Source organism: Tilletiaria anomala (genome assembly GCF_000711695.1).
Source record: "Tilletiaria anomala UBC 951 chromosome Unknown K437scaffold_158, whole genome shotgun sequence".
Classification (NCBI taxonomy): Eukaryota; Fungi; Basidiomycota; class Exobasidiomycetes; order Georgefischeriales; family Tilletiariaceae; genus Tilletiaria; species Tilletiaria anomala.
In genome coordinates this window covers 1-27245 of record NW_013546864.1, presented here as the reverse complement: position 1 = coordinate 27245, position 27245 = coordinate 1, and the positions used below count along the sequence as shown (strand labels likewise).

Sequence of the window (27245 nt, the reverse complement as noted above, 5' to 3'; positions counted from 1 at the left end):
TCTGAGTCCGACTCGGCGACATCCTGAGGAGCAGGTGTGGGGGCGCGCTTGTTCATGGCCGTGCCCATTCTCTGACCCTCACCTTGGCGCTGACGTTCCTCGTCCTGGCGCTGACGTTCCTCGTCCTGGCGTTGACGTTCCTCATCCTGGCGTTGACGTTCCTCATCCTGACGCTGGCGCTCGCGATCCTGGCGCTGACGTTCCTCGTCCTGGCGCTCCTGGTCCTGGTTGCCGCCCTGGCCTTCGAGTTGCTGGTTCAAGTCCGATTCAGCGGCATTGTTCTGAGGCACAGGAGCAGGAGCGGGGACAGGCGAGCGCCTCTCCATGTACCGATCATAGCAGCCGCGCCTTTCGTAATCGTATCTGTAGCGCCTGTCGCATTCGTCCCTGTACCTTCCGCGGTGCCCATATCTGCCGCGATGCTCACGCTCACGTCCGTTGCGGTCATTGCGGCCACCCCTGTAACGGCCAGAGTTGAAGTCATTCTGAGGAGCGGGCGCAGGTGTGCGCTTGAAGAACTCGACGGGCTTGCTCCCTTGTATCATACCGACGTTGGCCAGGGGCTCACGCTTCCAGTGGCCATAACCATGCCCTTTGCCGTGGTCGTACTTTCCGTCGTGCTTTCCATGATCGAAATGCACCCCCCTGTGCTGCTTGCCATGGCCTTTTTCATAGTAGGTTGTTTATAGGTAACAGTGTCAAAACGAGGCGCTTTGTCAGAGGCTCAATGAAGCTAGTACTGTCATCAATTAACTTGCTCACCGTAATCGAAACCATGTTTGCCACCAGGTGCAGCGACAGCAGACGTAGCACCGCTGATGAGTACCAGGGCGGTAGTGACCAGAAGGGTTAAGCTCTTGACGCTTTTCATGGTGGCTAGAGGAAGATGGAGGCAGTGGAGGAGTGAGGTTCGTTGGCGATGAAGAAGTGCTTGGTGGTTCGGTAGTTGCAAGACTTGAAAGAGCCTGTGAGAAGACAAGGAAGTTGGGGGTTAAGGGGGATGCGACCAAGCGATCTTATATACCCATCGAAAACCTCAAGATGGGGTCATAGCAATCTCCTGAAGCATGAAAGAATCTTCATTTTCTGCCCTCTACGCTCTCACATTCGCGAGATCACGATGGTGAGAAGATGCAGATTGAAGCATGCACTTCGTGCTGCAACAATCATTTGTCTGCATCTGTCCATTCCAGCACGCTCATGTTGATCAGCAGACTGTTGTAAGATGCTTCAGCGAGGCTAATGACGAGTGAGCGGTAAGCTTGATAGACAACCGTAGACTGGTGAAGCACCTACTCGTAAAAATTCACGCAACGAACGAGGGACAGTGGGTCGGGCTGTCGCCAAAGATGTGAGCGGATTATGAATGTGGCCTCAACTATCAGTGTTGCGCGACCGCCAGGGTCGACAAAAACAAGCGATGATCGAGCAGAGAAGGGGCTCGAGTCAATAGCAAACAAAGGGAAGGACGCACTTGGTGAAGGTAGGGAAGGGGCATGGACGATGCAAATGGTGTGAGCAAGCAGGGTCCGTGAACAATGGTGATACTAATGATAGCAGCGGCACCCCCATTGGGAACGAGGTGTTACACACGATCCTGCTGTACCATGAAAGTTGCGGAGCCTCAAGAAGGTAGGTTACTCCAGTCGGGGAAACGAGAAAGCGCCAAGTGATGGTGTGTGCCATTTGATCCCTTGGCGGGTGGGCAATAGGCGTCCGCACGTGCAGCATGTGATGATGTTCGTCATTGTATGATCTTCGATGATCATCAGTGACAATTGATGAGCGGTTAGCGGTGAGCGATGAGCAATCAACAAATAAAGGCTGATTGTGGGTGCGGTGTCTGATGCGAAAGCTGGGGCGGGGGGCTCGGAGTGACGGCGAAGCTACTCTTGACAGTTTCGATGGTGAGTCACTTGGATTGCCAGAGTGGAGCCGAGGCAGGCAACAAAGAAATTTCTGCGCTGATCGTCATGATGTGATGATGTGCAGCTGCAAAGTTAAGCTTTGCTGGGCCATCGTTGCTTTGAGCCAACTCTGACTATGCTCCCCTCGAACCAACCGATTGGGTGAGCCTGAACAAGAAAGGGGACATCTGAAGTCCGCCATCAGCATGGATCTCAGCTTATCAGCGACGACAACCACAGCAGCGAAGATAACAAACAGCGGTAGCAAATTGGCGAGGCTGGGTCCCCGTACTGCAACGCTGCACGACCATCAGGGTTCTGGCAAGCAGGATCCGGGGCGAGTGTCCTCCGTTACATATCAGGATGGGTACCGATCCTGATCCTTATCACTCATGTAGCATGCAGATACGCACCGCCGACATTGTATCACCAGACTGGCTTTTGCTCTCGATGAAGCGCGAGCGTGTCATCAACGATTCGATATCCCAAGCCGAAGAGGGTTGGTGCGAAGTGCGATGGCCGATAATGGCGAGAGAGCTGTAACACTCAAGTGTGGTCGATGGTTGCAGAATCGGTGCAATTCGGACCTTCCGCACACGCTCGTCCCGACTTTCCATGAGCTTCGATCGCTCCTCGTTGACTTCCATACAGAGCCTTCTTCCTGAGGAACAGATTGAAGCGCATTCCACTGTGGTCTTACAAGCCCGCTCATGCATATATGATCAAGAACGCACGGGTCCCTAGTCGATTGCCTGCCGCCCAACAAAACGAGCACCATATCTTGTTGGAAGACCATTATCGCTGCCGAAAAAGTATCTTTGCCAAGTCGAATACCAGCTGACTTGGGCCGGCACGCAACAAGTTTGCGCAGCACACAATAGGACCTTGACGCTGAACACCTTGTCAATATGTCTGTCGCCGATTTAAAAGCCAAGGGTAACGCTGCCTTTGCGGCTAAGGACTTCCCCACAGCCATCTCCCACTACACCGATGCCATCGCCGCCGCCGTTTCATCAGAAGACAATGCACACGTGCTGTTTTCGAACCGCAGCGCTTGTCACAGCGGCTTGAAGGACTGGGACAAAGCTTTGGAGGATGCTGAAGAGACCATCAAGCTCAACCCGCAGTTTGCGAAAGGATATGGAAGGAAGGGCGGTGCGCTTCATGGTGCCAGGAAGTTTAATGAGGCGATTGCTGCTTACGAGGAAGGACTCAGAATCGCGCCAAACGATGCATCTTTGCAGAAGGGTCTAGCAGATGTAAAGCGTGCAGCAGGTGCGTAATTTTGTGTAAGGCCGAGGAAGGAAAAAAGTCGCGCCTTATGTATATATGTTTTACTAATAACTATCTTTGCTCGTCGCAGAGGAAAGGTCCTTTGGTGAAGGTCCAGGCGAAGGTCTGGGAAAAATCTTCGCTGATCCTAAGATGTTTGCGAAGCTCTCTGCAAACCCCAAGACAGCACCTCTGCTTGCGGATCCTGCTTTCGCAAAGAAGCTGCAGGAAATCCAACAAAATCCACAGGCGGCTGCCATGGCGTTGCAAGACCCGCGCATGATCCAGGTCATGGGAGCGCTCATGGGCATCGACATGCAGGCTTTCGAGCGGCCAGAGGGCAGCAATGACTTGCCGCCGGATCTGGAAAACAGGCGGGAGGAGATTGAAACGCAGTCAGGGAAGACTTCTGCAACTTCGTTTTCTCGACCACCTAAAGCAGAGTCAGCGCCAACTGCATCAGCAGCGGCCACCGCGGATGCCGACATGAGCGATGCTGATCCGGAAGAGCAAGCCAAGGCACAGGCAAAAGCAGCAGGCGAGGAAGAAAAGAAGGCTGGAAACGCGCTTTACCTCAAAAAGCAATTTGCTCTGGCGATTGCGCACTACCAAAAGGCCTGGGAGCTGCACAAGGATATCACATACCTCACCAATTTGGCAGCGTGCCACTTCGAGCAGGGAGACTATGATGCTTGCATCAAGACTTGTGAACAAGCCGTCGAGGAGGGTCGGGAGATGCGCACAGACTACAAATTGGTTGCGAAGGCGTTCGGACGAATCGGCTCGGCATATGCAAAGAAGGACGACCTAGACAATGCCATCAAGTTCTGGAACAAGAGTCTCACAGAGCACCGGACGCCTGACATTCTCGCCAAACTTCGAGACGCGGAAAAGGAGCAAAAGGAGCGTGCGAAGCGTGCGTACGTCGACCCTGCCCTGGCCGACAACGAGCGCAACCGCGGTAACGAGCTATACAAGCACGGCGACTTTGCAGGCTCCGTCGCAGCGTACACGGAGAGCATCAAACGGAATCCGGACGACCCACGCGGATACACGAACCGCGCGAGCGCGTATATCAAGCTCGCGGCGCTGCCGGAGGCGCTGAAGGACTGCGAAGAGGCCATCAAGGTCGACCCGAAGAACGTCAAGGCGCACATTCGCAAGAGCACCGTGCTGACCGCGATGAAGGAGTTCACCAAGGCGATGGAGGCCATCCAGCTTGCGTCGGAGCTCGACGAGAGCGCCGAGGGCGAAGGAATTGCGAACAAGAACCAGAAAGAGATTCAAACGCAGATGGATAAGGTCATGCGCGAAATATACGCTCAGCGCGCCAATGAGACCGACGAACAGACGCTCGAGCGCGCCATGAAGGACCCGCAGGTGGCGGAGATCATGAGCGACCCGATCATGCAGAGCATTCTGCAGCAGGCACAGAGCAATGTGAGTAGAGCAGGAAGAGTACAGACCGACGAAGCGGCCCTGAAGCAATTCTGTGGGAGGAGCATCGGTACACGTTGGTTGCTTGAACGACTGTATGGGCATTTTGGACTGGCCTAATTCTCAATTTGCTCCTTTTTGACAGCCTGCGGCGCTGCAAGATCACATGAAGAATCCCGGCATCAGGGCCAAGATCCAAAAGCTCGTAGCAGCAGGCATCATCCGTACTGGCCACAGGTAGATTATGATCTTACCTCCCACGCACACCTTGCGCATCTGAACTCTACATGTATACGCGTACATACACAAGCATATCGTCGTCTACTGTCAATTGAAGAACCATGCCGGGCTTAAGTCGTTCAGCTGAGAATGACAATGCGTATCTGCGAGAACTACGAAATGAAGTATAATGCTTTTGAAAATTGCAGATATGTCTTTCGTTCAATCTTCGTATGGACAGCACTGAAAGGCAGAGCACGAGCGTCAGCCTACAGTCTTCATCCTGCGCAGCAAGGTCGTGCATGGCAATGCGCCCACAAGGTAATCGACAATGGGCAGATGGCTCGCTTCAATCTTGTTTCGGCCACCGCACGTGGCATCCTCCATGAGCGACGAGTTTATCGGAATGAGGCACTGAATGCTGAGCAAGCCTTGTCCGTCGATGCGTACGGACGTCTTGTTGGCCGAGCTGAGCCCTTTGAGTGAGCGAGAGACGTGCTCGAAGCTGTATGTAAACTCAACCTTGCGCTCGCAGATGAACTTGGCCACCGCTTTGCCGTCCCCTGGCAGCGTGGCGTCTACGCTGCCGGCATCCGTATCGCCAAAAATGCGCAGGAAACCGCGCCGCCCGGCTTTACTTGGGGTAAAAGAGAAAATAATGCGCGAACAGGTCGCGTGGAAGCTCTGCAGGACGACCGTGATCCACTCGGCTTGCATGATGATCTGCGCTCGCATGTCACGGTGGTCCATGCCTAGTGCGGACGTGTCATCCGGTTCCAGCGTTGCGAGTTCGCAGCTCGTCACTACATCATTATCCTCCAGCCTTCGAGCGACGTACGCGACAAGCGAAGATGAGCATACATTCCGCTTTTATTCTTTGCCAACGCCGAAAGCTCACATCACGACAAGCGGGTCTCCCTTGCCTGTGTACCGGAGCATCATAGCCGTTTTGGCGCCCTTGCGCTTGTCAAGTAGCACGTCGCCCCCGCCGCCAGTCCGATCGCGCTCCGGACGGCCGTCCATCCAGTCCGTGTCAGCAATGTTTCTGGCAGCGGGGGCGCCTCCAAAGATATCAAGGCATTCGAGCAGAGTTTTGAGGCTGATTTCGAAGACATGCGATATGATGGCGTCTTGATCACCTGGGGAGGTGGTGTTCATCGGAGACTCATCTACCGCCGTCGGATCCTTGCGACATTGCCACTTGGGGAAAAGAATGCGTTTGATGTATGCATGAGCTGTCCAATTGCGCAAAGTCAGCCGAGAAATTCCTCTGAAGCGAGCTCAGCTGCGAGCGTCACCTTGGAAGGAGCGATCGGACGTCGTGAGAAACTCGATGCCAGTGTCCGAGATTGTGACGAGGACATGCTGTTGTGAGTCGGAGAGCTCAGTTAGTTGGTTAGCTGGCTACGATCGCGATCTGGCATATTTTGAGTTTTAACCGACGCACGCTGCTGTGTGCTATGGGCCTAAGAATGTTTGACAAGAGCCTGACATCGCTTGAATGCGCGACAAATGCCTGCCACGTCAATGAGTTGCGTTAGTCCTTAGAGATCATGAGCGACAGAGAGTCTGACACAAGGCCAACCTACCGGCCCTGAATTCGCTGCCATTTTGAAGGAACGTCACGCATCTCTCGCCCTCAGACGCGGCCAACTCGTGCCCGGTAGATCAAGCCATGCATAAACGGAACGAAAGAGTTGCTATAATTGTGACCTCGTCAAGTATCAAAGATGCGCGTGCCATGCGGCATCATGCAACTCGGACTGCAACGTGACCCAAAATTGTCGCACATATATAGTACTCTAATAGCACGCGTCGCATTCGAGGCTCCAGCATCTTTTCCTTCTCTTTCACGGTGTCACACAGTTGAAGTCCCTTTTTGGTCTTCATACGCCTTCTCTTTCCGTTCGCCTCCATTTGATATTACATGGAACTGCGTTTCATCGCCTGCTGCTGCCTGTTCGTACCCGTCCTGGGCGCCTATCCCATGTGCCCCTGATTCCTGCGCCTTCTGCTCCCAGCGCTTCGGCTAGTGGTCGTGCCATATAGCACATACGCGCGCACACGTGTGCGCCAGTCTGAATCTATGTGGCCGGCGGATACAAGATTGGTCGGGCACGAACATGAGTAAATCTGATCATGCCGTTGCTTGATTCGACGCGCCGGAAGAAGAGTTGAGCGCAGAGAAGATGAACAGGTTGTTGGTGGCCGCGATCTACAGGGAAGGAAAAGTCCCCATTTGTTCAGTCACAAAATCGAAGGAGGGACGATTCAATGTGGGAAGACTCACCGCAATCGTGTTCTCCCGTGGATGAAAACTGGCATGCAGGATCTTCTTGTTAAAGTCGACATTGTCCACGTTGATGTTGGTGACCGCTCCGGCGCCGTGGTTCTTCCACCCTTTACCTTTGGCGCCGGCCAGTTTCTTCGCCTTGAACGCGCTCTTGTCCGCCTGCAGCACGATGCCGTTGCTCCCTTCTTCCGCGTCCTTGTCAAAGATGTGGAAGTAGTTGTTGTAGCTGCCCGTGAGCACCTTGCTGTTATCTGGCCCCCACAGCGCCTCGAACTTGTCAAAGATCGAGTCATTCTCGTACAGGTCGCACAGCTTGGAGCGGATGTGTTCGTGGATTTGGATCGTCTTGACCGGCTTGCTCTCCATATTCACGTCCCAGATCTTCAACGTAAGATAGTCGCGAGAGAGGATGTACCGCCCGTCTCGGCTGAACTTGACGTCGGAGATACTGCTGATGATCTCGCTGAAAAACGATTTGCTCGACGAGTCTTCCTCCTCCTCGAATTCTGAGGCGCACAAGGAGGAGAGAGGAGTGCACATATTCTGTTAGTCTCGCTTCCAGCGCAACCCACATATATTGCATTGCAAGGACTCACGCTTCGCATGCTGGTCGCACAGAGCCGAGTCTCGCATGTCGGCAAGCTTGATCGTTCCCTTTGAGCTCGAGTAGACGAAGTTGTTGCAGTTGACAGGGTGGAACTCGGCAGCGGTGATGACCTCCGTGAGCTCTTCCATGTTGACGGGCTTGATATCGACAATATTGAAGCTCTGATCGCTGATGTTCAAGTTCCACAGGTTGATCCGCAGGTCATCCGCAGAGATGTACGTCTCCCCATCCGAGTTGACACTGATGCTGTTGATGTGGTAGGCGTGCGCGTTGGCGTAGATCTTTCGTGGTACAGCAGCGATGATGGTATCGTGATGCGTCAGCCGCGGTAAGCGAAGATGTGTCCCGCTGCCTATCACCGGCTGTGGAATGTCCATCAGCGATGGATGTATCGCCCCGATATTCGCCGCATGCGCTTGCTGCGACGTGCGGAAGCCGTCTGATAGATTGTTCTCTGCAACAACCTGTAGCGACTTTTCAAATACCTTCCACAGCTTGATCGTTTTGTCTGTCGTCGAGTGGGAGACGAAGATGTACAGTAAGGCCACAGGTCGATGACACCCTGTCTCGCAGTTCCAGCCCTACTCACCATTTGTGCTGAGCAAAAAGTGTGCCGCATTTTGTCGTCTACACCATTTGATCTTGTTGATCTTCTCCTCGATCTCTAAACTCTTTAAGTAGTCGAATTCTGGCTCGTGCGATTGGAACTCCGTGTGGAATTTGTACTCGCAGCCTTTCTTCTGCTCCACCACCGGCAACCATTCGGAAACCGAAATAGAAGTCCAGCACAAGAGGATGCGAGGGTGGTGGGTAGATGCCGAAGGTTTTAGCAACTCTTCCTAGCGCATCATCCTTTGCAAACACGCACCGATTCGTTTCGTTCAAACAAAACCACTCGTCCACCTTTATCTCCTGTAGCCAAGTAGTCGCCAGTGTGATCGAACTCGACAGTGGAGATGATGTCCGCTGCAAGCGCCCGCGGCGATCAAAAAATGAATATATTGTCAGAAAACATGTCAGACAGAGGAATACGACCTGGTCCGAGGCCAGGCTCGGTATTAATCGTGGCAGATGGCTCAATGCTGCATTGGATCAGCTGGAGTCAAGCCGGAAGAACTGGCCCTCCCCTGAAAATCCCCTTTGCGTCACTGGGCCAGAACTCTTAACAACATGCTCTGCCCTAATCAACACTTTTAAAGCAAGCCTAGCTGGACGAGGTGGCGTGCCCAGCGTGTACCATTTGGGACCGAAAGCCGACCTACTCACCCTCTGTGATGTCCTCTACCTCCCCTTTGTCACCGAAGCACTGCGCGAATCGCCAACCCCCCGAGTTATCGCCTTCCTTCTCCATCTTATAGGATTAGGCACACGCCTTGTGCTGCACGCCTTTTGCCTGACTTGCCCTTCTCCGATGTGCTGTAATTCCGCCGGGTCTTCCTTTGGTGTCGGAACACAATTGCTTCGGTGCTACAGCGTTGGACCTGCGACGTGGGTGACTTGAGCTGATCTGCGGTCAATGTTCCCTATCCTGATCCTCTCCGTCGTCACCACTGAGCTGCAGAGCGCAGGACGGAGAGCGCAGGAAGCCGATTACTTCCCTCGACTGCTCACTCCTTGCTACCAATACCTGTGCTTTCAACCTCTGGGATCAAAAGCGTGCACAATCGGGCAACGGCCTGGAAGCGAGTACGCGTGTCTTCGTGCAGAACTTTTTCCCAATGGGATCGTCGCTCACAGCCCAGTACAAACCGAATCGAATCCCGATGTTGTTCGTAGAACCCCGGTTGCTAGAAGCGTGATCGAAGGGAAGCCAGCGGAGTGGCGCGCAGGTGTGTTTTCGTTGTGTTTTCGAGATGTCAGCGAAGAGCCCAGCAACGCGAGAGGAGTCAAGTATCGCTTATCAGTCAGAAAGAGATCAGCAATGGCGGTTGGAGGTCCGTCTAGACATCTGCTGTCTGTACCTCCTGCTGCTGTCGCTGTCGTGACTGTGGAAGTCGGGATACCGTCTCGAATGAAGGATAAGAGCAACTTGGATGGCTAGGTGACTGGTGGTTGCTGTCGCTGTCTTTAGTCGGTGTTCTCACATCGGGTGTCTCGACACTCTCCACTCAAAAATGAGACAGCGTAGGCGCGCGGGTGTATATATAGATTTTGAGGGACGTCAGACTCGTCAAAGTACATTCTCATTCAGCCCTGGGCAAGCCCAACTCGTGCGCTAGAGCCGAGAGGATATACTCTCTATCGATGTTTTGGTGATCATGATCTCCTTTGCCTGCTTCATCGTGGCGAAAGCATTTGCATCGCCAGCTGGACGGGCGAAGATGACGAGATTTAATGTTCTTTTGCGCTTGCTGGGCCAAAAAAGGGCCAAGACAGGCCACATGCCTCCCACCAGCCCGCCCGCGACACGCATCGCCTGCCTCACTCAGTCTTCTTCCTTCGCCTCCAGCAAACAGCTCACGTGCGACACACTCAAGCATTGATTAATGAGAAACGCAGCTATAATAGCTTCAGACCTTTGACAATGCCGCAGGTCCAGGCTTCCAATCGCAAGTCATTGTGGTCGTATGGACTATGGGATAAGCAACGAGGGCTGTTCTGGTCGTGAGAGTGCCTTGCTTGGGTTGGAGATCTGAAGGCCGGTTGCCTGGCTCTGCATATAAGCTCTCGCAGGCAGATGCGCATGTGGTCGTGGCAACAAATGTCAGCAGAGCGCCACGCTCGAGCCACCCTCTTCACACTCTCGGCTACTCCAGTCTCTATCACAGCTCTATTGCTAGATTTTCTAGTAGGATTTAATATATCGACTGCTTTGTGTCTTGGTCCATCCTGCACAAGCATCAGGATGATCCAACATTCGTCGTGGAACCACTTACTGCTAAAATAAAATATCAAAGAGGGCAAGAATCAATTGGCTCTGCATCTCGACCTGGCTTTAGGAGTCTTGTGCCCTCTACTGTATACATACTGCAGCTGTTCTCCTAGTCGAGTCTCCTAGGTATGCACATTGAACTATGTCCAATGTAGATTGGACCCTGCTCACTTACTGATAATAGTTGTCCATGGCAGAGAGCCGAATTGGACCTCGAAAGTGTACATGACCATCCCAGTCAATCTCGGGCTTAGCTGTAGTCTTCACTGTAGACAAAGGTAGAAACGGCGATGGGTCTTGGAGCGTCAGTATGACAAGTATGCATACAATGTTTCCGCATGTCTGTAGCCGCATCCCCTCAAAGACCAAACACAAGCGGGTATATAGATTTACACGGTCTGCTATCTGTGATGAAATCGCGAGGGCTTTCACCATCGATGCATTGATACTCGATAAATTGTCTCCGCCAGAGAAATCTGCAGTGAGTCTAGGCGCTCGCCAGCTTCGTTTCTCATTGACAGCGTATCCTTGTCTGGCGGCGATGAAGTCGTGCTTGGAGCATCATTCACTGGTGCCAGCGAGCGAGAAGGTGTGCACAGGTTGAGCAGTGGCAGAGCTGGAGAGCTTAGGGTTCATTGTTGGCCTTTGCTCCGTTGACAGCGGTTGTTGGTGCCCGCGTCTTCCGCGAGCTGGTGTGTGGTGTGATGCATGGATGAGGCACTAGATGACTCTCTTTCACCTCCTCGTTCCTCTCCGCTGACCTGTCTCCAACCATCCCGGCCCGCATACTAACCGACGGCTTTTGGCTCTTGCAAGGTCCATCCCAGCTAAACCTTCCATCCTGTCTTGGGAGACAACAGGTCTAAGCCTCTCCTACAAGTCAAGTGCGCTCCAGATTCAGTGGGTGAGATTACTTTCTCGTCTTCGCTCTTTCACAGCGTCCCCCTTAAGACATCCAGCAGCCACCCACCACAGCCCACGCATCCCGAGGCGCCGGACACCTTCGTGTGAATCATCCAACCCTAACGTCATGTCTGTCGTCAAGCCAACTGCAGCCGGGTCCGGCTTGATGGCTAACCCGCTGCTGCGCGGATACCTGCAGGCGCTCGCTGCAAATCCGCTCAGGACAAAGTGAGCGTTGCTTCCTGCGTGCTTTGGGGGTGTTTTCCGCACCCGCCCACGCCTGGGCCCAACCAACTGGGGAGTGAAGACGTAGAGCTTGCGGCAAGCTCGGGCATGTGGAGGAAAGACGAGCAACATCAAGGTGCAGACTCGAAGTGGGATTAGTACTGACTGAACTCGAATTTCCGCCTTTTCTCCTTGCTCGTGTGCAATGCAGGATGCTAACATCTGGTGTCCTATCTGGACTGGCAGAGGTGATTAGATCTGCAAAGGATCCCGAGTAGCTTCGAGCCTGTTTTGAGTAATCGACTGACTGAACGTCACTTCCTCTCCTTCTTTCCAGATACTCGCCGGTCGCTTGGCAGGTGCTGCTCCACCGACCAAGAAACTGCCACCGGGCCAAGTGAGCGAGAAACGCATTGCGCAACAACAGCCGCTGCGTCTGCTCCTCGCGCACCTCGAGTCGGTCGGACTCAACGAGCGCGCGCTGAAGATGTTCATCTACGGCTTCGCCATCTCCGCGCCGCTCGGACACGTCATGACTGGCGCGCTTCAGCGCGCCTTTGCAGGGCGCACGACGACGCGCGACAAGGTTATCCAGATCATCACGGCCAATCTGACCGTCTCAATGATCGGCAACCTTGTCTACCTCAGCAGCATGGCGTATATCAACGGCGCACGCAGACTGGATCAGGTTGTCCTTGCGGTCAGGACGAACTTCATACGCGTCATGCGCCTCACGTGGGCTACTAGCCCTGTGAGCATTGCTATCGCTCAGAATTTCCTCCCGTCAGAGGTCTGGGAGCCTTTCTTCACATTCATCCGCTTCATCCTCTCCACCTGGATCAACACTATCGCCAAGAAGAAGCAGATGCAGCTCGCCAGACAGGAGGCCGCCAAGAAAGGGAAAGGTACCAACCTCATTGATGGGGACCTTGCCAAAGGCGCCACTCAGGGCAGGTGAGAGGCCGCAAGAAGAAAGGAAGACGATATGTCCCCTTTGTCTTGCATCCGTACCGGATGCTCAAATTCCTCTCCTTTTCAAAGGTAAAGGGCTGCACACATGCCGAATCGGGACCTTCCCCTTCCCCTCGCTATTGTGAAAGAGACTAATGGTTCTATTGCCGGTGATCGCGCCCGAGCAGCGCGACATGCAAAAGTACTCGCTGGCTCAATTCCTTCCCTTTCACCTGGATGCCCCCGAGGATGGACCTGCTTCCTGCGCGAGGTGGCCAGCATTGGGCCTGGAACGAAGAAAGCAAACGTAATGGATGAGTCTTAGCCTATGCTACGAATGTCTTGAGAAAGCTTGATGAGCCAGCAGTGATAATGTAGTAGTGTGTATCTTGGCGGGTGTGCGTGACGAATGCGAGTTCAAGTTTTTTTGAAATATCCCAATACGAGCGGCAGAAGGGAATTTTGCTGGCAGATAGTGACGATCTCGTGACCAGTCTTAACCTTGCTTGGCTCCGCGGAGCCCGGAACAGCCAGGCTTCCGGCGCCATGCTGTGGATGCGCTTGCATTTGCTGCAGGTGCTGCGGGTGTTGTTGTCTGTACTGGCCCTGGCCAGCACTCTCCTCTTCTTCACAAATGCTGTCCGGCAGCAGCTCACGCTCCATGCTGCCAGCTCCACCAGGCGCATAGTAATGTTTGCTGGTCGAAGTCTGGCGGTCCAACCCTTGTTTCTGCGATGGCACAACAAGGCCAAATCCGCCAAAGGCGTTCTTGAGAGTCGCTACGCGCAAGCCGCCGCCGAAGCCTCCGGGAGGCGGCGCGGCGGAGGAAGACGTGGCGCGTGCGAGCGCAGCTGCAGAAGCAGTGGGTGATTTGCGTGCCGCCAGCGATTGAGCTGCACCCGCACTCGCACTTCGCTGCAAGGACGTATTCAGGTCGCTTGTCGGGTCCGCATCGACTAACGCATCGCGCAGCGCTTGCATGGCGATCGCCTCCGTCGCTCTTCGAGCCGGGCTGAAAGTCGGACTGTTCGTCGCACGCTTCGCCGCCTCGATACGTTGCGTCAGCGCGTCCGTGATAAATGAGCGCTTTCCATTGTCTTCCACGCTAAACATGTACCGCTTGGTGCCGGTAGAGATAGAGGAAGACGTGGACACGATGAACGTGTGTTGCATAAACGCTCGCTCGATCGCAATGACGCTACTCCTTGGCAATGGCGTGGCTTGAGTGGCACTGTCGCTGTAGGTGCCTGCATAGTAGCGCGAGTTCCGACCGGCGCGGATGAATACAATGTGCCGCGTGCCTAGTACCTTGCTCGTCATTGTAAATGACCGCGAGTTGCTGTGGCTGAACGTGAGGATCGGCGGATCGAACGTTATATCCTGCCCGTAGATCCTGATCGCCAAGTCCCGATCGGGATGCGGAATGGTTACCGTGATGGGCTGCGATGTCTGACCGAATGTCAGCTTGCTTGGCATCGGTGCAGATAGCATCACCGGCAAAGGTTGCCCTTCTTTAGAGGCTAAGGCTTGCGCTAATGGCTCCGCCCGGATGCTGGCATAGATGCGGAGCAGCGTCTGATCAGAAAGCACGCTTGCCGGATCATGCCTGCGGAAGTCTGACACAAAGTCTTCTCGGCTGAAACTTGTGTTCAAGTCGCTGAAACAGCCTGGCACGTCTACGGCTGGATTGCCTTGATGCAGGGCATCATTGAGCGTGACCATAGCAAAGACGAGTCGAATAGCGAGCTCATAGGTGAACTCGGCTTTGATAAGCGATGCATTCGTCTCAGTCCACCTTTTCGCAAAAGCCTCAAGGAGCTCGTGGAAAGCGCCGGGATCCTTGGGGAAGCGTATTCCAAGACATAGCGCACGCAGTGCCGACTCGATGGAGACACCGGCGAAACGATGGTTGGCCAAATACGCTTGCATCACTGCACGATTCTTTGGATGGCAGAGGTATGCAGCAAGGGAATCCTTGTCGAGGTCTGGTGTTTGCAAGAGAAGCTGTGCAATTGTCGAACTTGTCTTTGGCAGACCACTACGTGTGATCACGTCGGATATTGCGCCTTCCGGATCATTCGTGAACCGCGACATGAGCGACTTCATCAACGGATGCGGCTTCGCCTGGTCCACGTGATCGCGAGGGATGGACAGCTTGATTCGTCGCAGCTCCAGAATCGCCTTAGTCGAAAAGGTCCAGCTAAGGTCGGCCATACCAAGGGCCTTCAGAGGTGATACTTCGGCGTCATCGGTCGATTTCGGCGGGGCGGCGATGGGCTTGGCAATCAAAAGAATATCATCAAAGAGGAAGAGGAAGCGATCCTTGATACCACTCGTCGTTACGACCTGAAAAACAGGCACAGCACGCTGGAGGGACCGTGGCGGCGATTCCATCGCTGCTGCCGAGACCCCAGGAACACCCGAAGCTTGTTGTGTAAGGACGTGACTGTAGCGATGCAGCATCGCAAAAGTGTCTGGAGCAAGTGCTTCTGCATGCTCTACCCTTGCATGGACGAGATCTGCGAAGCCGCCGTCAAGAGGAGCTGGGGAGCCCCCGTCCTCCGAGGCATTCGAGTCTACAGATGTGAGTCGACGGTGACCGATGACTGCCTTCATGGTTGCGGGGGAGGGAGTGTGCACTGGCTCTCTGTTCTCTTCAGCGAAGGGGGACATCTTTGGTGACAACACACCATCTATTGAACCGGTTGGGATAATCTTCCCTGTTGCATCCACGGACGAGTCTGTCGTGCTGAATGATTCGTCTGGCTGGTACAAAGCTGGAGGGTTCTTGCGCCTGATAGAGCCAAAGAGCGACTTCTTCGGCTTCTCTGGCGAGGCAGATATGACAGCAGACCGCTCCTCGGTTGCCATTTGCAAGCTGTGCGAGGGTGGTGTTGGTGCTCGCGTCATGGGTCGGGCCCCGTTACCAACGATAGTTGCACCCCCAACGATCAGACCCGGAAATGGGGTCAACTTTTCGTTGAGGGCGCTGCGCTCATCTGTTGGAGAATAGTGACCCACTCGCCGACCCTGTGCTGAAACGGAGCTTGGAGGCTCGAGCGCCAACTTCTCTTTTATGGGCGAAAGACCGCTGTTGGTGTTCGACGTCGTCCGCGGCGGAATGGTGGCAGGCTGCCTCAACTCGTTGCTAGCCTTCGTCTGTGTCATGAAGCTGTCTTTGGAGATTGGTCGAGGAGGCAAAGCGCTAGACCCGGAGCTGGAGCCTGATTGTCGGCTTGCAGCACTTGCCTCGGTGAATGTCTTGAGCGTGTCCTCAACCCGGTCAACCTGGGTTAGATTCTCGCCATCGACATGAGTGGGCTCGGCGGCATCTTCTTGAGCATGCAGCGCCCCGTTCGCCAATGAGATTTGATAAGAGGGATGTGTATTCGACAAATAAGACCAGTGATTAACAGCCTCGCTGAACGTTCCACTTGAAGCTGCGGGGACGTTAAAGTCTGCAATCCCACGAAGCAAGTTAGACATTGTCTCAACACGGACGTGCACAACACAGAATACTCACTTGGCATCGGCTGCTGGTCCACCGAGTCCATCATGTCTTTGGACGACGCAAGCTCGTCTGCCATGGAACTCCTTCCCGCACAGGACGACATTGACATTGGCCAATCGCCGCGACCCGGCTTGGTAATCGAAGATGGCGAACCAGAGACGTGGAGGCCGAGCGGCACGCTTACCGAGTTAGGATATTCTGGATAGCCAAAGCCGGTCTCGTGTAGCCGCTGGAAAATGGCTGGCATTGCCGTCATGATCTGGGCATTCGTAACAGATTCCATCGATAGTACTCGATTAGAGCTGGCACCTGAGGTAGATGGCCTGGAGCTGAATGTGTGATCGGTATTGATGGAAGGCGACGTGGCCGTCTTGGCCGTCCCTATATCCGCAGCAATCTCTTTCGTCCGTTTGCCCTCTTCTTCCTCTTGCAGCTCGGAGTGCATTTGCACGAAATCATCATGACCCACTTCATTGTAGTCCTCGTCCCCGTCCTCCTCGGTGCTTTCGCCATACCAGTCTGAGCTTGCCTTGCGTTCGTTCCGTCTGCTTAGTCTTCGCATGTCCTGGATTGGCACCCTGCGTCCTACATCGCCAGCCTCGGAGGATTCTTCGTAGTCATATTCCCGATCAGATGTCGACTCAAACATGAAATTGTCCTCGCCGGTGAAACGGGCGATGGCGCTCGCGCGATTGCGCGCAGCCACAAAACCGGGACTCAGTCGGGCGGTGGTCGGCGCTTCAGATGAGGTGCCCACGGAAGAAATGCTGCCGGAACGATTGACGCGTCCTGTCCGCGCAGACGAAGGAGTGAGGAGGGTTGAGGCGGCGCCTCTCGGGTTCGAAGAAAGGAGTTCGAGGTGGGCAGGACGCGCTCGGGACGAGGCCGTTGTGGAGGTCCCCGACGACCCAAATTTGGCGGCATGCGCTTCCGCCGGCGGCAGCGGCGGTGACGCTCTGGCAGGGTCCATACGAGTGATAGCAATCTCCCTCGTCTCTTCCTGCTGCCGTAGAGATTCAGTCTCCACGCCCTGCTTTGGCAATCGTCTCCCGCTCAATTTGCGCAGCAGCTGAGCACGAGCCACTTCTCTCTGGCTGCCCGCTCGGCTGCGCACAGTGATGAGCGTGAAGTTGTCGGCAGCTGAAGATGTTGAAGGAGTATGCGCGTGGTGCTGTCGCTCAGTCTCATCGTTCGTAAATGCCCCCGACGCAGCCCATTGTGCCTCTTGACGACTACGGTCCGTGGCCCCATTAGCGTTCCGACGGATGGAGTCTTCTACTTCGAGCCGTCCTGCTGCTAGCTCTTCTTCCCCTTGCAACTTCATGAGGTCATTCACGAACGCCATCTTCCGCCGCTGCTCCGCCATGGCGGACAACCCTCCGATCGTCTTGCTCCTGCGCAACAAAGGCCGGACGGCCTTGCTCGCCGAGCTCTGCGGGCTGCTCGGCAAGTTCCGCAGGCCGCTGCCACCGGCAGCCACTGGCGTCATGGGACCTGCCAAGCTCTCACGCTCGCCGCCACTTGCGCCAGTCCCGTCCGAAGAGAATGCACTTCTCAGCGCAATGCCACCGAAAGCGCTTGTGGCAGAAGGCGGCGAGGGTAGCGGTCGCGCGTTGTCGCCAGAAAGGCCAAATGACGGCCTTTCCGTTTGGATCTGCAGCTTCAGCTTGTTCAGCCGCAGCGGCATTCGCGACGCGCGCTTCTCGCGCCGTATCTCGTCGCCCTTTTCATCCTCATCTTCGAGATCGTCCGAGCTGTCCGACTCTGCGGAAAGCCCATATTGCGACTCACGCGGGCGGAAGTCGTACACATCGATCTCGCCGTGCTGCGGCTCGTCTTCGCCGCCGCAGCGGCGGCCCGCCAGAGGCGGGAGGAAGAACGCGCGCGTCACCGGTGAAAGCGAGGGCGGCGAGTCGTCCAACGTTGATTTTCTTCGCGGTGCCGGAATGGATGACTTTCGGTGCGAGGAGAAAGTGTGGCGCTTGCGGGAGGAGGTGGACGAGCGGAACGTCGTGCGCTTGTCGACGGAGCTAACGCTTGGAGTCCCCTGTCCCGACTTCAGGGATGCTCTCCGCCAATCACCGGAAGAATCACCCTCGGCACTTGTTTCCGCGTTCTCTTGGCAGCTGTCACCATCGCTCTCCTGGCCGAGCATTGTCCGCCTGCGCACGCGGTTCCGGCGATTCTCCAGCTCGTCGGTCGGACTGAGTGCTCGTCGCTGCGAGTAACCACTCCCCACGCCCATGAGCTTCTCGAGCGCATGCGCGCGCGCGACGGCGTGCGCAGCGGCGGACGTCGAGGCTGAGCGCCGCAGCGTCTGCGTGTGGCGCTCGTGCAAGATGCGCGAGCGCAGCTGCTCGAGGGACGGAAGCGGCGACGGCTGGTGCCGCGCTGCCGCTGGTGCTGGTGCTGACGCTGCTGACGATGCGCCGCCGCTTGCGGATGCATTGCCAGGGCCGTCGCGACAGGTGGACGGAGTCGCATGCGCGCTACTCGAGCCCGCTGTGCTGCTCGAGCCGGACAAGGATGCAGACATTGCGTGGACAGATGGAGACATGGAGGCTGGAGGACGCAGGCTGTGGGGCTGCTGCAGCGCTGACAAGCCAAGCGGCGAAGGCATACCTGGACTGGGAAGAGGTTGGTGGCTGCTCATCAAGTCACCGAACCCAACGCCCACGCCGTGCTGCGAAAACCCGATGCCGACGCTGGTCGGAGAGAGCATCCCAGCAGGCGGCATGGGCGACAGGAAACTTGGTGCGAAGGCAGAGTTGAGGCCGCTGACTGGCTGGCCTGAAAAGAACGGGAAGCTGGCGAATTGGTTTGAGGCACTCGGTGGTTCGTGCGTGTATCCAGCTTGCTCGGCATCTTGCCCTTCATCATGATCGTTCTCTTCTTCATTCTCCTCCTCTTCTTCCGTCTTGTCCTCGTCCTCTTCTTCTTCCGCATCCTCGTAGTCCTGCCCATGCTCCGCACGCTCCCCATTCTCGGCCACACCTGAGCCGGCACCGACGCCTGCATTGACAATGGTGCCTGCGACGACATGCTGCGGAATTCCCTGCGCAAGCAACGAAGCTTGTAGCTGCTGGATTTGCTGCTGGGTATGGATGTACTGTTGTACTTGCATCTGTAGCTTGAGTGCCGCTGCCAGCTGCTGTTGTTGTGATGGATTAGCTCTGCTTAACATGGGGGGCATCTCGGATGCTGTATAAGCGGTAGTGGAGACGTTCATGGATGGTGCTTGCGAAAAGGCGGAGGAGCTGTTCAAATTGTAGCTATACTCATTCTGCGGTTGATCGAGGGAGATGTAATTGTCACCATCGTCCTCAACACCCTGCCATGAAGCATTCTGTCCGGCGCTCTGCCTCACCTGCGCCAAACTTGAGCTCGCGTTTGCGCCAGCACTGACACATGGCCCTGCGTCTACTCCCGGTCCCACGGCCTGTTCCTTCCCTTTTCCCTGCGTTTGCTCTGGTCCATGATGCGCCCTCATCTCCCTCTGCGACGCCGCGCGTTTGAGCACGGCGACAGCGTTGGTCCTTCGTATTGAGCCCTGCTCCCTTGTTAAGCCTGACGCTGAGGGCGAGGTTGAAGGTGACCCGTTATCCCTAGTGCGCTCAGCAGCGTCAGCAGCATCTGGAGCGACGAGGAGAGAGGATGGAGGAGGGGAGGTAAACGAAGAGCCTGCCGGCACCGGCACGGTTGCCAGGAGCCCCAAACAGGGTTGCGCATCGAAGGATTGCATCTTGAGATGATTGATGCAGACCCCAAGGCTGGATGTTTGCGATCAAAGAGCCAAGAAAGGTATGAACAAAGGATCGATCAGCACTCCGACAATATTTAGGATTCGTCGCCCGCCAAGGAGATGTCGACGGGCATTGATCGCAATGCTCTAAATGCATACATTCCCGCCAGTCTTGAAAGAACCACTCACCTGAGTCACCCTGACTCGTTTTTCTGCTCCTCTTCTACAATTGAACACATCGAGAACCCCGCGTCCTCAACACATTGCTGCAACTGCAGAAACACACTCCGATGAATCGCCGATGGGTTCGCCTTCTAGCCTGGAATATTGCTGAACAGTGAGCGCAAACGGAGCCGTTCTTTGCTTTCTACCCTCGAGGGTAGCTGGGCCGGTAATTCAGTGGGAGCAAAGAGGCTCTCTAGATGAATCAAAATCAAAATGGACCCGGGGGTCTCGAAGGTTCGGCGCTCCAAACTTGCTCTCCATCTGAATCTCGCTGTCGCCGAGGTGTGGGGACCGGCGTTTGATTTGACAGCGCGCAAGCTTGCAGGCCAGGTCCAGTCGCTGTCACCGCCAGAAAGCGATATTCGAGTAGATGGAGAAGACGCGGGCCATGGGCGACTCTCATGGACCATGAGCTTGTGAAGAATGGATGTCCAAAGCCGCCTGGACGATGGTGATCAGTCCATATATATATATATAATGGTGAGTGTTGGCCTGGTGTGAGTTTTTGAGCACGGCACCACTCATCATCCCGGAGAGCGGAGAGCTCTCGAGCCTTGACTTGCAATGCGGCGGCGCAACCACACGGTAGCCAGTAAGCGCGGCGGAGCGTGGCGATTGGGTTGCACTGTCGATGAGACGCTCTCAGCGTGTTGCTTCTGCACCGACTGTCACATGCATTCTGATTCTGGCACCTCGCCCTCAGCCGTTCCGACTCCAGAGAGTTATGGGTGGCGCGGGTATGCACATGTGGACACTCGACTTTGACTCGCCTGATGTGTCTGTGTTTGTGTGCTCACAAGTTGATTGAACTGAACAGCAACAGCAAGCATCTTCCAACTACGACGAGGTGACGTCTGGAGCACAACATAGCATTCGAGTGGGAGAGCATTACACAGTCGCATACCTAAGCGCCTAATTCTGTGCACCACGACCTCGAGCAGGTGTTACAGTGTGTCCATAGCCAGTCAGTTCGTCAGATCCTGCCCGCTGGCCAGCCAGCGCAAGCGCACGGGAGCGAACTCGATCAGGGGCAAGGTGCTAGGAATCATTGCACCCAGTAGAGTTACGCGCCCAACCCACGAGGTCGAACTCATCGTGGGAAGCCAGTTTGCTGTTGGACGCTCTTCTTCTTGTCGCTTTGCTGCTTCTTGGCCCCTCATCGGACAGGACTGTGCAGCTAACAGCCCAGCACACACCCGCAGAAATCTGGTACACAAGTGTAGCGAATCCATTCCTAGCGACATCGGGGCGAGACCGACTCGGCACATGACCAGCGGTGCTACAACTTCCTCTTCCGGTCTGCTCGCCAATGTCGACAAGGCAGCCGCCTAGGCACCTGTGCTGATTACACAGTCGACTCCTGTGCACTCGCTCTCGAACTTGCATCGGACAGGCTCAATACACCTCTCTTCCCACCGCCATGATCAACAGCAAGCACTGTCCCCGCGACCATCAAGTGTAATAGACAGATTACTCGGGGTCCCAGCAGCAGCAGTGCTAAAGCGCCAACATGTCCACCACACCGATCACACCCGTCGCGGCACCACCGTACAGTGCATACCTGCATGACGCGCACTCCAACTCGCCCATTACCCTCGGCCTCATGTCATCATCCGGCGAGTCGACCTCGGGATATGCTGCCGGCCGGCATGGTAGCAGCGAGGAGCACAGCTATGTGGACACGCACGGACACAGACAACATGATGGGAACGGGCATGGGCATGCGAATGGCTTTGCAAGTAGGGATGGCGACAGCAGCGGGCAGCTCACCGGCAGCAGTGACGCCGCCACGCACCATTCCAACAGCACTGTCAGCGACGGCACGGCCGGGCCCGGAGACCGTTCTGCCAGTCTAGGCCATGGCCCGGGTTCAGGCTCAAGTTCAGGCCTAGATCCTGGCACAGGTGCAAGCCATGGCTCGCATTCCAGCGCTGCCAATCCGACAACGTCCTCATCAGCGGGATCTGGTCCCGGAACTGGGGCCATCGTCTCGGGTCCTACTGCTGCTAGTGGCGGTGGACTGAATCACGGCGCAGTCTACGGCTCCTCATCGCTAAACACGCCGCCCATCAGCCCCAAACGGCCACACCTAACCAGATGGGAGTTGGAAGATGTTCGCGCGTGGCTCGTCAGTGTCAATTGCGGACAATATGCGGATAAGTTTGAAGGTACGTAGTGGTAGTGAAATGCTAAACGCGTCTTATGTCTTCTTTGGCTGACGGCAATTTACATGTTGAATGCACTCTCCTTCTACTGTTCCTTCCTGACCCACGCATTCCACAGAGAATGGGATCAATGGCGAGGTATTACATCTACTTGACGACAACGCCCTCAAGGACATGGGCATCCTCTCCGTCGGCCAGCGCCTACACATTCTCAATGGGATTTTCAAGCTCAAGGAATTCTACGGCCTGCCGATCCTCGAGGGCGATTACATCCCCCTCTCGGAGGAAGTGGCGCGCAACAGCGTCGTCATCGGCGCTGTCGCACTCGGCGCCGCCGCGGCCGCCAACACGACGTACATTGGCGTAACGGCCAGTGCGGCGAGCAACAGTATACGCGACTCGACCACATCCTCTGCGTCCGTCCCGCTCTCACTGTCGGGTGTGTCCGCTGCGCCTTCGCTTTATGGTTATGCGACCGGGGCCGGGGCCGGAGCCGGAACTGGGGGTGCTGGGCCTGACCCTGGCAGCATCAGTGCTGGCAGTATCGGTGGCGGCAGCAGCACTGGTGCAGGAGGAACCGGCCCTAGCAGTATTCGAGGCGGCAGCGGCAGCGGTGCTGGTGGTCTCAGCCTCAACTTGAGCGCTGGAGGGATCGGCGGCGGAGGTGGGGGTAGTCTGAGTGCCAGCGGGCTCTTCAACGCGATTCCATCACCTTGGCACATTGCCGGAATTCTGCGCGAGAAGGACGAGCGCATTCACATGCTCGAGCACGAAGTCAACCGCCTCGGCGAGTACCTCTGCCGCGTCCAGCAGGATTTTGTTGGCATCTGCCGCATTCTCAATGTTCAGAACGCGCTCTCCGCCGAGCTGCCGCCGCTGCAGCCGTTCGTCCCGCTGCGCAAGCTGAGCGAGCACAGTGCCGCGTCCGTCCTGTCACACCCGTCCGGCTTGCCCGAGGCGACGCACAGCGGCGGCTCCGGCTCAACCTCGGGCTCCGGGCCTGCTTTTGGCAGCGGCAGCGCTGCTACTACTGCGTCTTCCAGCGCCAATGCAGGCGCTGCTTCGCTGGCCCCACTGCAGGGACAGCGGCTCTCTCCGGATCAACAGGCGCTCACGCCGACAGGCTTGGGTGGCGGCCCCGGATCCTCGAGCGACCTTCAAGGCGCTGCGGAGCTCTCTTTCAGCCTGCCTTCTCCCATTGCAGGAACGGCAGCAGCAGCAGCGACAGGTGGTAGCATTAACGGCACTGGCGCCGGTGCGGCAGAAGGCGCTCCTACGCACCGTCATCAGCACCAGCAGCATCCCGTCGGCGCACATGCAGATGTGAATGAGGGCTTGCAGTACGCAAGTGTAGCAGTTGGCGGCCATGCGCGCGCCGGCGACCTCGACAGTCCGACGGAGCGAACCCCCGTCAGCGCGCGCCTCGGTGGTGCTGTGACTCGCGGGGTTGGTGGGACGGGTCAGCCGCCGAGTTTCCAACAGCAGCAGCAAGGGGGAGAAGTCGAGATGGGGGCTCTGCAAATGCAGCAACAGCAGCAGCAGCAGGAGACGGAAGCTGAAGGAAGCTCCTTCGTGTCTGCTTCTGGAACCTACCCGGACGTCCTCGCAGATCCGCCCGAGCGTGGCGCTGCTCAGGGAGAGGCCGCAGCAGCAAATGCCAGACCCAGCTCTTACGGGAAGGGGCATGCCCGCTCTACCGACGAACCGACACTCGACTCCCCCACTGTAAGCACGTCGACGCAAAGTCAGAGTCATCAGAGCAACGCGAACACCAGTCTCGCTGCTACGCCTACCAGCGCCACGCACCAGTCCTCTTCGGCCGGCTTTAGCAGCTCGAATACGACGAACAAGTTGGCGCCGCCCTCTGCCCCTTCGCTGGCGGCTAGCACGACTACTGAATCGACCGCCAGTACCGCAGATTCGGCCACGTCTGGTACCAGCTCCAGCGCCGCTGTTGCTGCTGCTGAGAACAGCTCTACCTCGAGTAATCCTGCGTCAGGAGCTACAAGCAAGGACAAACCGTCCTCTACTGACAACCCCTACAAAAGCTTCCGCGTCACCCTCGACGATCCGTGTCACAAGGTGCTCCCTGCCGCGCTCAAGAAGTACAAGATCAACGATGACTGGAAGCAGTACGCTCTGTTCATTTGCTATGGCAACACTGGTAAGTGCCTCATAGCAGCAGGTCCAGCCTTCAGGGTGACTTGGCAGGTTGACGTTTGAAATACTCGCTTCAAGAACGCTGCTTGAGCTACGACGAAAAGCCGCTGCTGCTCTTCCAAAAGCTGAAAGAGTCAAAGCAGAACCCAGTGTTCATGTTGCGAAATATCAAGGATGTCAAGAGCCCCATTGCGATTGCGAATGCTAAGGCCGAAGCGCGTGGATTACAAAGCGGATGGAGTCGTGTCGCAAAGAAGCGTGAGGAGCTGCTCCAGGCATCCGCGGATGCAGAGGCGTCCGGCACCACAGGTACGAACGGCGAAGGCGGGGAGCTGCCAAAAGGCAGATCACTGCCGCCACTAAACACGTCTTTAAATGTGCCTGGCTCCATCACGCCTGCTCTCATGAGCGGCGGCGTGATGCAGCGGCAACAGAGTTTGCCGAGGTATGTTGGCCCTGCCAGTGCTCTACCCAAGAATGGCATCGCAGACGCTTCTACGCGGACGTACGCTATCGCCATCTACCCCTATGCGTCCGAGCGCGATGACGAGTTTGACGTCGCGGTCGGCGACACTTACATTGTGCTGAGCAAAGCGAAAGGGTGGTGGATTGTGCAGGGCGATAGTAAAGCGGATGGTACGGGTGATATAGATGTCGCGCAAGCAAAGGTCGGCGACGGAGATGGCGACGAGACGGACTCCGCCACGATCGATCGCTCGGAGACGGAAGCAAATGGCGGAGGATTGGTCATGGAATCGGGTTGGGTCCCCGCCGGGTGTTTACTCGAGGTCAGTCGACCGCTCCTGCTCCCGGGAACGTCGACTGGGTCACCTGCGACGCCACAATACCCATCTCGGACCAGTCAACAGAACACGACCGACGACTCGCTCGCCCCCGACGCCGCCCTCGGTGGGGGAAGTGGTGGGCGCTCACTTTCGCCTGGCTCTGCTGGTAGCGGCAACGGCAGTGCTGGTAGCGACAGTCTACCACAACCCAGCTTCTCAGACGTATCCAAGGTGCCCATTTCGCCTTCAATCATCATCAGCACCAGCACGCCTGGCGTCATGCTCATGGACTTTTCTGCACCGGACCGGGACCTGGTACTGAAGCGCAACGATAAATTGCGTGTCTTCAAGCGGTACAATCATTGGTCGTACTGCGTCAAGGAGGGGAACGACCATTCACGAGGATGGGTCCCAAGTTGGTGTGAGTACTGAGCTTTGCTTGTATCTTGAGGGTTTCGAAACCGCCCTGACCTCCTTTTGGATCTTCCAACCAATGCTTTGCACTTCATCCAGTCATCGGCAAAGCAACATCCAGCAAGCCAGCGACTTCACGCAACATTTCATCCGGCTCGTCCAGAAATGCGGATCTAAAGTCAGGCGACAGCCACAACTCAGACTCAGCTGGTGCCAATGCTGCACCTGAGGTGGGTGCCAGTTAACCAGCACGGGTCTCGTCTGGCAAGCACTAGATAGTCCAGCAGGCATGACACCGTTGGGTAAGGAAATGCTGTTGGATTTCACGTCCGCGGCATCATATGCGCATCAACACTACTACCACAACCACAACCATCTTCACTTTCCGATTCGGTACGCGCACATGGGTCTGGCAGCTCCACTAGAACATCACTGCAATTGAGAGATTGTATTGCAATGGACGAGAGAACGAACCAATTTACGAACGAGATGCTCGCTCACCAGGGTACGTCGCCCAGCTCGCTCTCGTCGAGCTGCGCGCCTAGTGCAAAGGACAGCGGGAGGCCCTGGCCCGTTGAGGCTGTCGTGGCCTTGCCGCGTGTGCTTGCGCCTGCCGCTTTCCTGGCAAACGGCTCAGGAGCGGAGGAGGGGCCGTAGGTGGCGGTGTGCTCGGCGGGCGCGATATACTGCAGAGCGTGCTGCAGGATGCACGCATCGAACTTGCGCAGCTGGTTGCAAAACTCGTCGTAGAGGCGCGCGGTGGGCGACGATGCCGCTTTGTGTCCGACCCCACCCGAACACTCCTCCGCGTCGTCCTGGTCGTCATCTTCGTCGCAACCTTTGAAGCCAGAGATCTGATCGGGTTTGTCTCTAAGGAAGCGGAGGACGTTGGGCAGCTCGCATATGCTGACGAAATTTTGCGTGAGCGCTACACATTCTGCGGAAGGGAGAGGGGAGAGGCACAGCGGATGTCAGAGAGGTGGCCTGAAGCGAGGAAGCAAGCAAGCGGGTCCGCTGCTCCGTCGCCATGGGGACACACCTTGGAGGTTAATGACGAAGTGCCACCAGCCGCTGGGCACATACATCGTCTCGCCCTCGACACAGACACCCTCGAGGAGCTTTCCGTCGCCGCCAATGCTGTGTGGGCCGTGCTTACGCTTGGCCTCGTCGTAAAAGCCGAGCAGCCACTCGGCGTTGGACAGCGGCGCGGTCACCTCGGCCTCGTCCGGTGAGACGTACACGCCGGGCGGACATGTGTCCGGCGGCAGCATCAACCAGAGCTTCGAGCCTCGCATAACGGCGTTCCAGGCGGAGGTCATGTTGGGGTCCTTGTGCCACTGTGTGAGGGAGGAAGGGAGTTTGTTGTCAGCGTGGTGCTGAGGGGGCATCGCGACAGTGCATGTAGCGGACACATCCTACACGCACACCGCTGCCGCTTCGCCTCGGACCCGCGATGATCCAGCGATAGTCCGGCCTTTTGTCACCAAAGAGCCTGAACAAGTCTGCCATGGTCTCTCTCCTCTCGTCAGTCTCGTCCTGCTCGTGCAGCGTCGAACC

General features: G+C 56.3%; 10 protein-coding genes across 10 annotated transcripts; 3 read left to right on the top strand and 7 right to left on the bottom strand.

Annotated features, from left to right (window-relative positions):
• Positions 1-1130, bottom strand: K437DRAFT_49277 (uncharacterized protein). The gene is made up of 3 exons (XM_013384700.1): positions 775-1130; positions 194-664; positions 1-110 (listed from the first exon to the last, which is right to left on the bottom strand). Exons 1-3 carry the CDS (start codon positions 869-871, stop codon positions 79-81), a joined length of 600 nt encoding a protein of 199 aa, XP_013240154.1. The 5' UTR covers positions 872-1130; the 3' UTR covers positions 1-78.
• A 3718-nt stretch (positions 1131-4848) lies between these two features.
• K437DRAFT_260031 (uncharacterized protein) lies at positions 4849-6586 on the bottom strand. The gene is made up of 6 exons (XM_013384699.1): positions 6425-6586; positions 6283-6351; positions 6134-6200; positions 5734-6070; positions 5154-5658; positions 4849-5078 (listed from the first exon to the last, which is right to left on the bottom strand). Exons 1-6 carry the CDS (start codon positions 6443-6445, stop codon positions 5058-5060), a joined length of 1020 nt encoding a protein of 339 aa, XP_013240153.1. The 5' UTR covers positions 6446-6586; the 3' UTR covers positions 4849-5057.
• Positions 6587-6972: 386 nt separating this feature from the next.
• Positions 6973-9086, bottom strand: K437DRAFT_271047 (protein phosphatase 2A regulatory subunit PR55; the record flags this gene model as incomplete). Its single annotated transcript, XM_013384698.1, has 6 exons — positions 6973-7050; positions 7126-7634; positions 7725-8243; positions 8325-8475; positions 8604-8701; positions 9002-9086. 6 exons carry the CDS (start codon positions 9084-9086, stop codon positions 6973-6975), a joined length of 1440 nt encoding a protein of 479 aa, XP_013240152.1.
• An 86-nt stretch (positions 9087-9172) lies between these two features.
• K437DRAFT_48967 (uncharacterized protein) lies at positions 9173-9921 on the top strand. The gene has a single exon (XM_013384697.1). It carries the CDS (start codon positions 9252-9254, stop codon positions 9774-9776), a length of 525 nt encoding a protein of 174 aa, XP_013240151.1. The 5' UTR covers positions 9173-9251; the 3' UTR covers positions 9777-9921.
• Positions 9922-10677: 756 nt separating this feature from the next.
• K437DRAFT_49046 (uncharacterized protein) lies at positions 10678-11137 on the bottom strand. The gene has a single exon (XM_013384696.1). It carries the CDS (start codon positions 11040-11042, stop codon positions 10779-10781), a length of 264 nt encoding a protein of 87 aa, XP_013240150.1. The 5' UTR covers positions 11043-11137; the 3' UTR covers positions 10678-10778.
• Positions 11138-11693: 556 nt separating this feature from the next.
• Positions 11694-12853, top strand: K437DRAFT_49012 (uncharacterized protein). Its single transcript, XM_013384695.1, has 2 exons — positions 11694-11983; positions 12073-12853. Exons 1-2 carry the CDS (start codon positions 11948-11950, stop codon positions 12691-12693), a joined length of 657 nt encoding a protein of 218 aa, XP_013240149.1. The 5' UTR covers positions 11694-11947; the 3' UTR covers positions 12694-12853.
• Positions 12854-13103: 250 nt separating this feature from the next.
• Positions 13104-19939, bottom strand: K437DRAFT_271045 (uncharacterized protein; the record flags this gene model as incomplete). Its single annotated transcript, XM_013384694.1, has 2 exons — positions 13104-16144; positions 16210-19939. 2 exons carry the CDS (start codon positions 19937-19939, stop codon positions 13104-13106), a joined length of 6771 nt encoding a protein of 2256 aa, XP_013240148.1.
• A 1112-nt stretch (positions 19940-21051) lies between these two features.
• Positions 21052-21553, bottom strand: K437DRAFT_48951 (uncharacterized protein). The gene has a single exon (XM_013384693.1). The coding sequence runs from the start codon at positions 21430-21432 to the stop codon at positions 21130-21132; it is 303 nt and encodes a 100-aa protein (XP_013240147.1). The 5' UTR covers positions 21433-21553; the 3' UTR covers positions 21052-21129.
• K437DRAFT_48952 (uncharacterized protein) lies at positions 21554-26039 on the top strand. The gene is made up of 4 exons (XM_013384692.1): positions 21554-22332; positions 22448-24493; positions 24568-25695; positions 25788-26039. Exons 1-4 carry the CDS (start codon positions 21675-21677, stop codon positions 25931-25933), a joined length of 3978 nt encoding a protein of 1325 aa, XP_013240146.1. The 5' UTR covers positions 21554-21674; the 3' UTR covers positions 25934-26039.
• A 43-nt stretch (positions 26040-26082) lies between these two features.
• On the bottom strand, positions 26083-27245 carry K437DRAFT_48945 (Clavaminate synthase-like protein). The gene is made up of 3 exons (XM_013384691.1): positions 27114-27245; positions 26728-27025; positions 26083-26625 (listed from the first exon to the last, which is right to left on the bottom strand). The coding sequence occupies exons 1-3, from the start codon at positions 27195-27197 to the stop codon at positions 26186-26188; spliced, it is 822 nt and encodes a 273-aa protein (XP_013240145.1). The 5' UTR covers positions 27198-27245; the 3' UTR covers positions 26083-26185.

Coding starts and splice junctions, on each gene's coding strand:
- K437DRAFT_48951 (XM_013384693.1), bottom strand. CDS start 21,432: ATGTGCCGAGTCGGTCTCGCCCCGATGTCGCTAGGAATGGATTCGCTA.
- K437DRAFT_49012 (XM_013384695.1), top strand. CDS start 11,948: ATGCTAACATCTGGTGTCCTATCTGGACTGGCAGAG. Junction 11,984..12,072: donor TCCTATCTGGACTGGCAGAG/GTGATTAGATCT, acceptor CCTTCTTTCCAG/ATACTCGCCGGTCGCTTGGC.
- K437DRAFT_48952 (XM_013384692.1), top strand. CDS start 21,675: ATGTCCACCACACCGATCACACCCGTCGCGGCACCACCGTACAGTGCA. Junction 22,333..22,447: donor ATATGCGGATAAGTTTGAAG/GTACGTAGTGGT, acceptor CGCATTCCACAG/AGAATGGGATCAATGGCGAG. Junction 25,696..25,787: donor AGGATGGGTCCCAAGTTGGT/GTGAGTACTGAG, acceptor CACTTCATCCAG/TCATCGGCAAAGCAACATCC.
- K437DRAFT_260031 (XM_013384699.1), bottom strand. CDS start 6,445: ATGGCAGCGAATTCAGGGCCG. Junction 6,071..6,133: donor GTCCGATCGCTCCTTCCAAG/GTGACGCTCGCA, acceptor GCAATTGGACAG/CTCATGCATACATCAAACGC. Junction 5,079..5,153: donor TGCCCATTGTCGATTACCTT/GTGGGCGCATTG, acceptor TCTGCCTTTCAG/TGCTGTCCATACGAAGATTG.
- K437DRAFT_49277 (XM_013384700.1), bottom strand. CDS start 871: ATGAAAAGCGTCAAGAGCTTAACCCTTCTGGTCACTACCGCCCTGGTA. Junction 665..774: donor TGCACCTGGTGGCAAACATG/GTTTCGATTACG, acceptor ACTATGAAAAAG/GCCATGGCAAGCAGCACAGG. Junction 111..193: donor CCAGGACGAGGAACGTCAGC/GCCAGGATCGCG, acceptor GAGGAACGTCAG/CGCCAGGACGAGGAACGTCA.
- K437DRAFT_48945 (XM_013384691.1), bottom strand. CDS start 27,197: ATGGCAGACTTGTTCAGGCTCTTTGGTGACAAAAGGCCGGACTATCGC. Junction 27,026..27,113: donor CGAGGCGAAGCGGCAGCGGT/GTGCGTGTAGGA, acceptor TCCCTCACACAG/TGGCACAAGGACCCCAACAT. Junction 26,626..26,727: donor CTTCGTCATTAACCTCCAAG/GTGTGTCCCCAT, acceptor TCCCTTCCGCAG/AATGTGTAGCGCTCACGCAA.
- K437DRAFT_49046 (XM_013384696.1), bottom strand. CDS start 11,042: ATGGTGAAAGCCCTCGCGATTTCATCACAGATAGCAGACCGTGTAAAT.
- K437DRAFT_48967 (XM_013384697.1), top strand. CDS start 9,252: ATGTTCCCTATCCTGATCCTCTCCGTCGTCACCACTGAGCTGCAGAGC.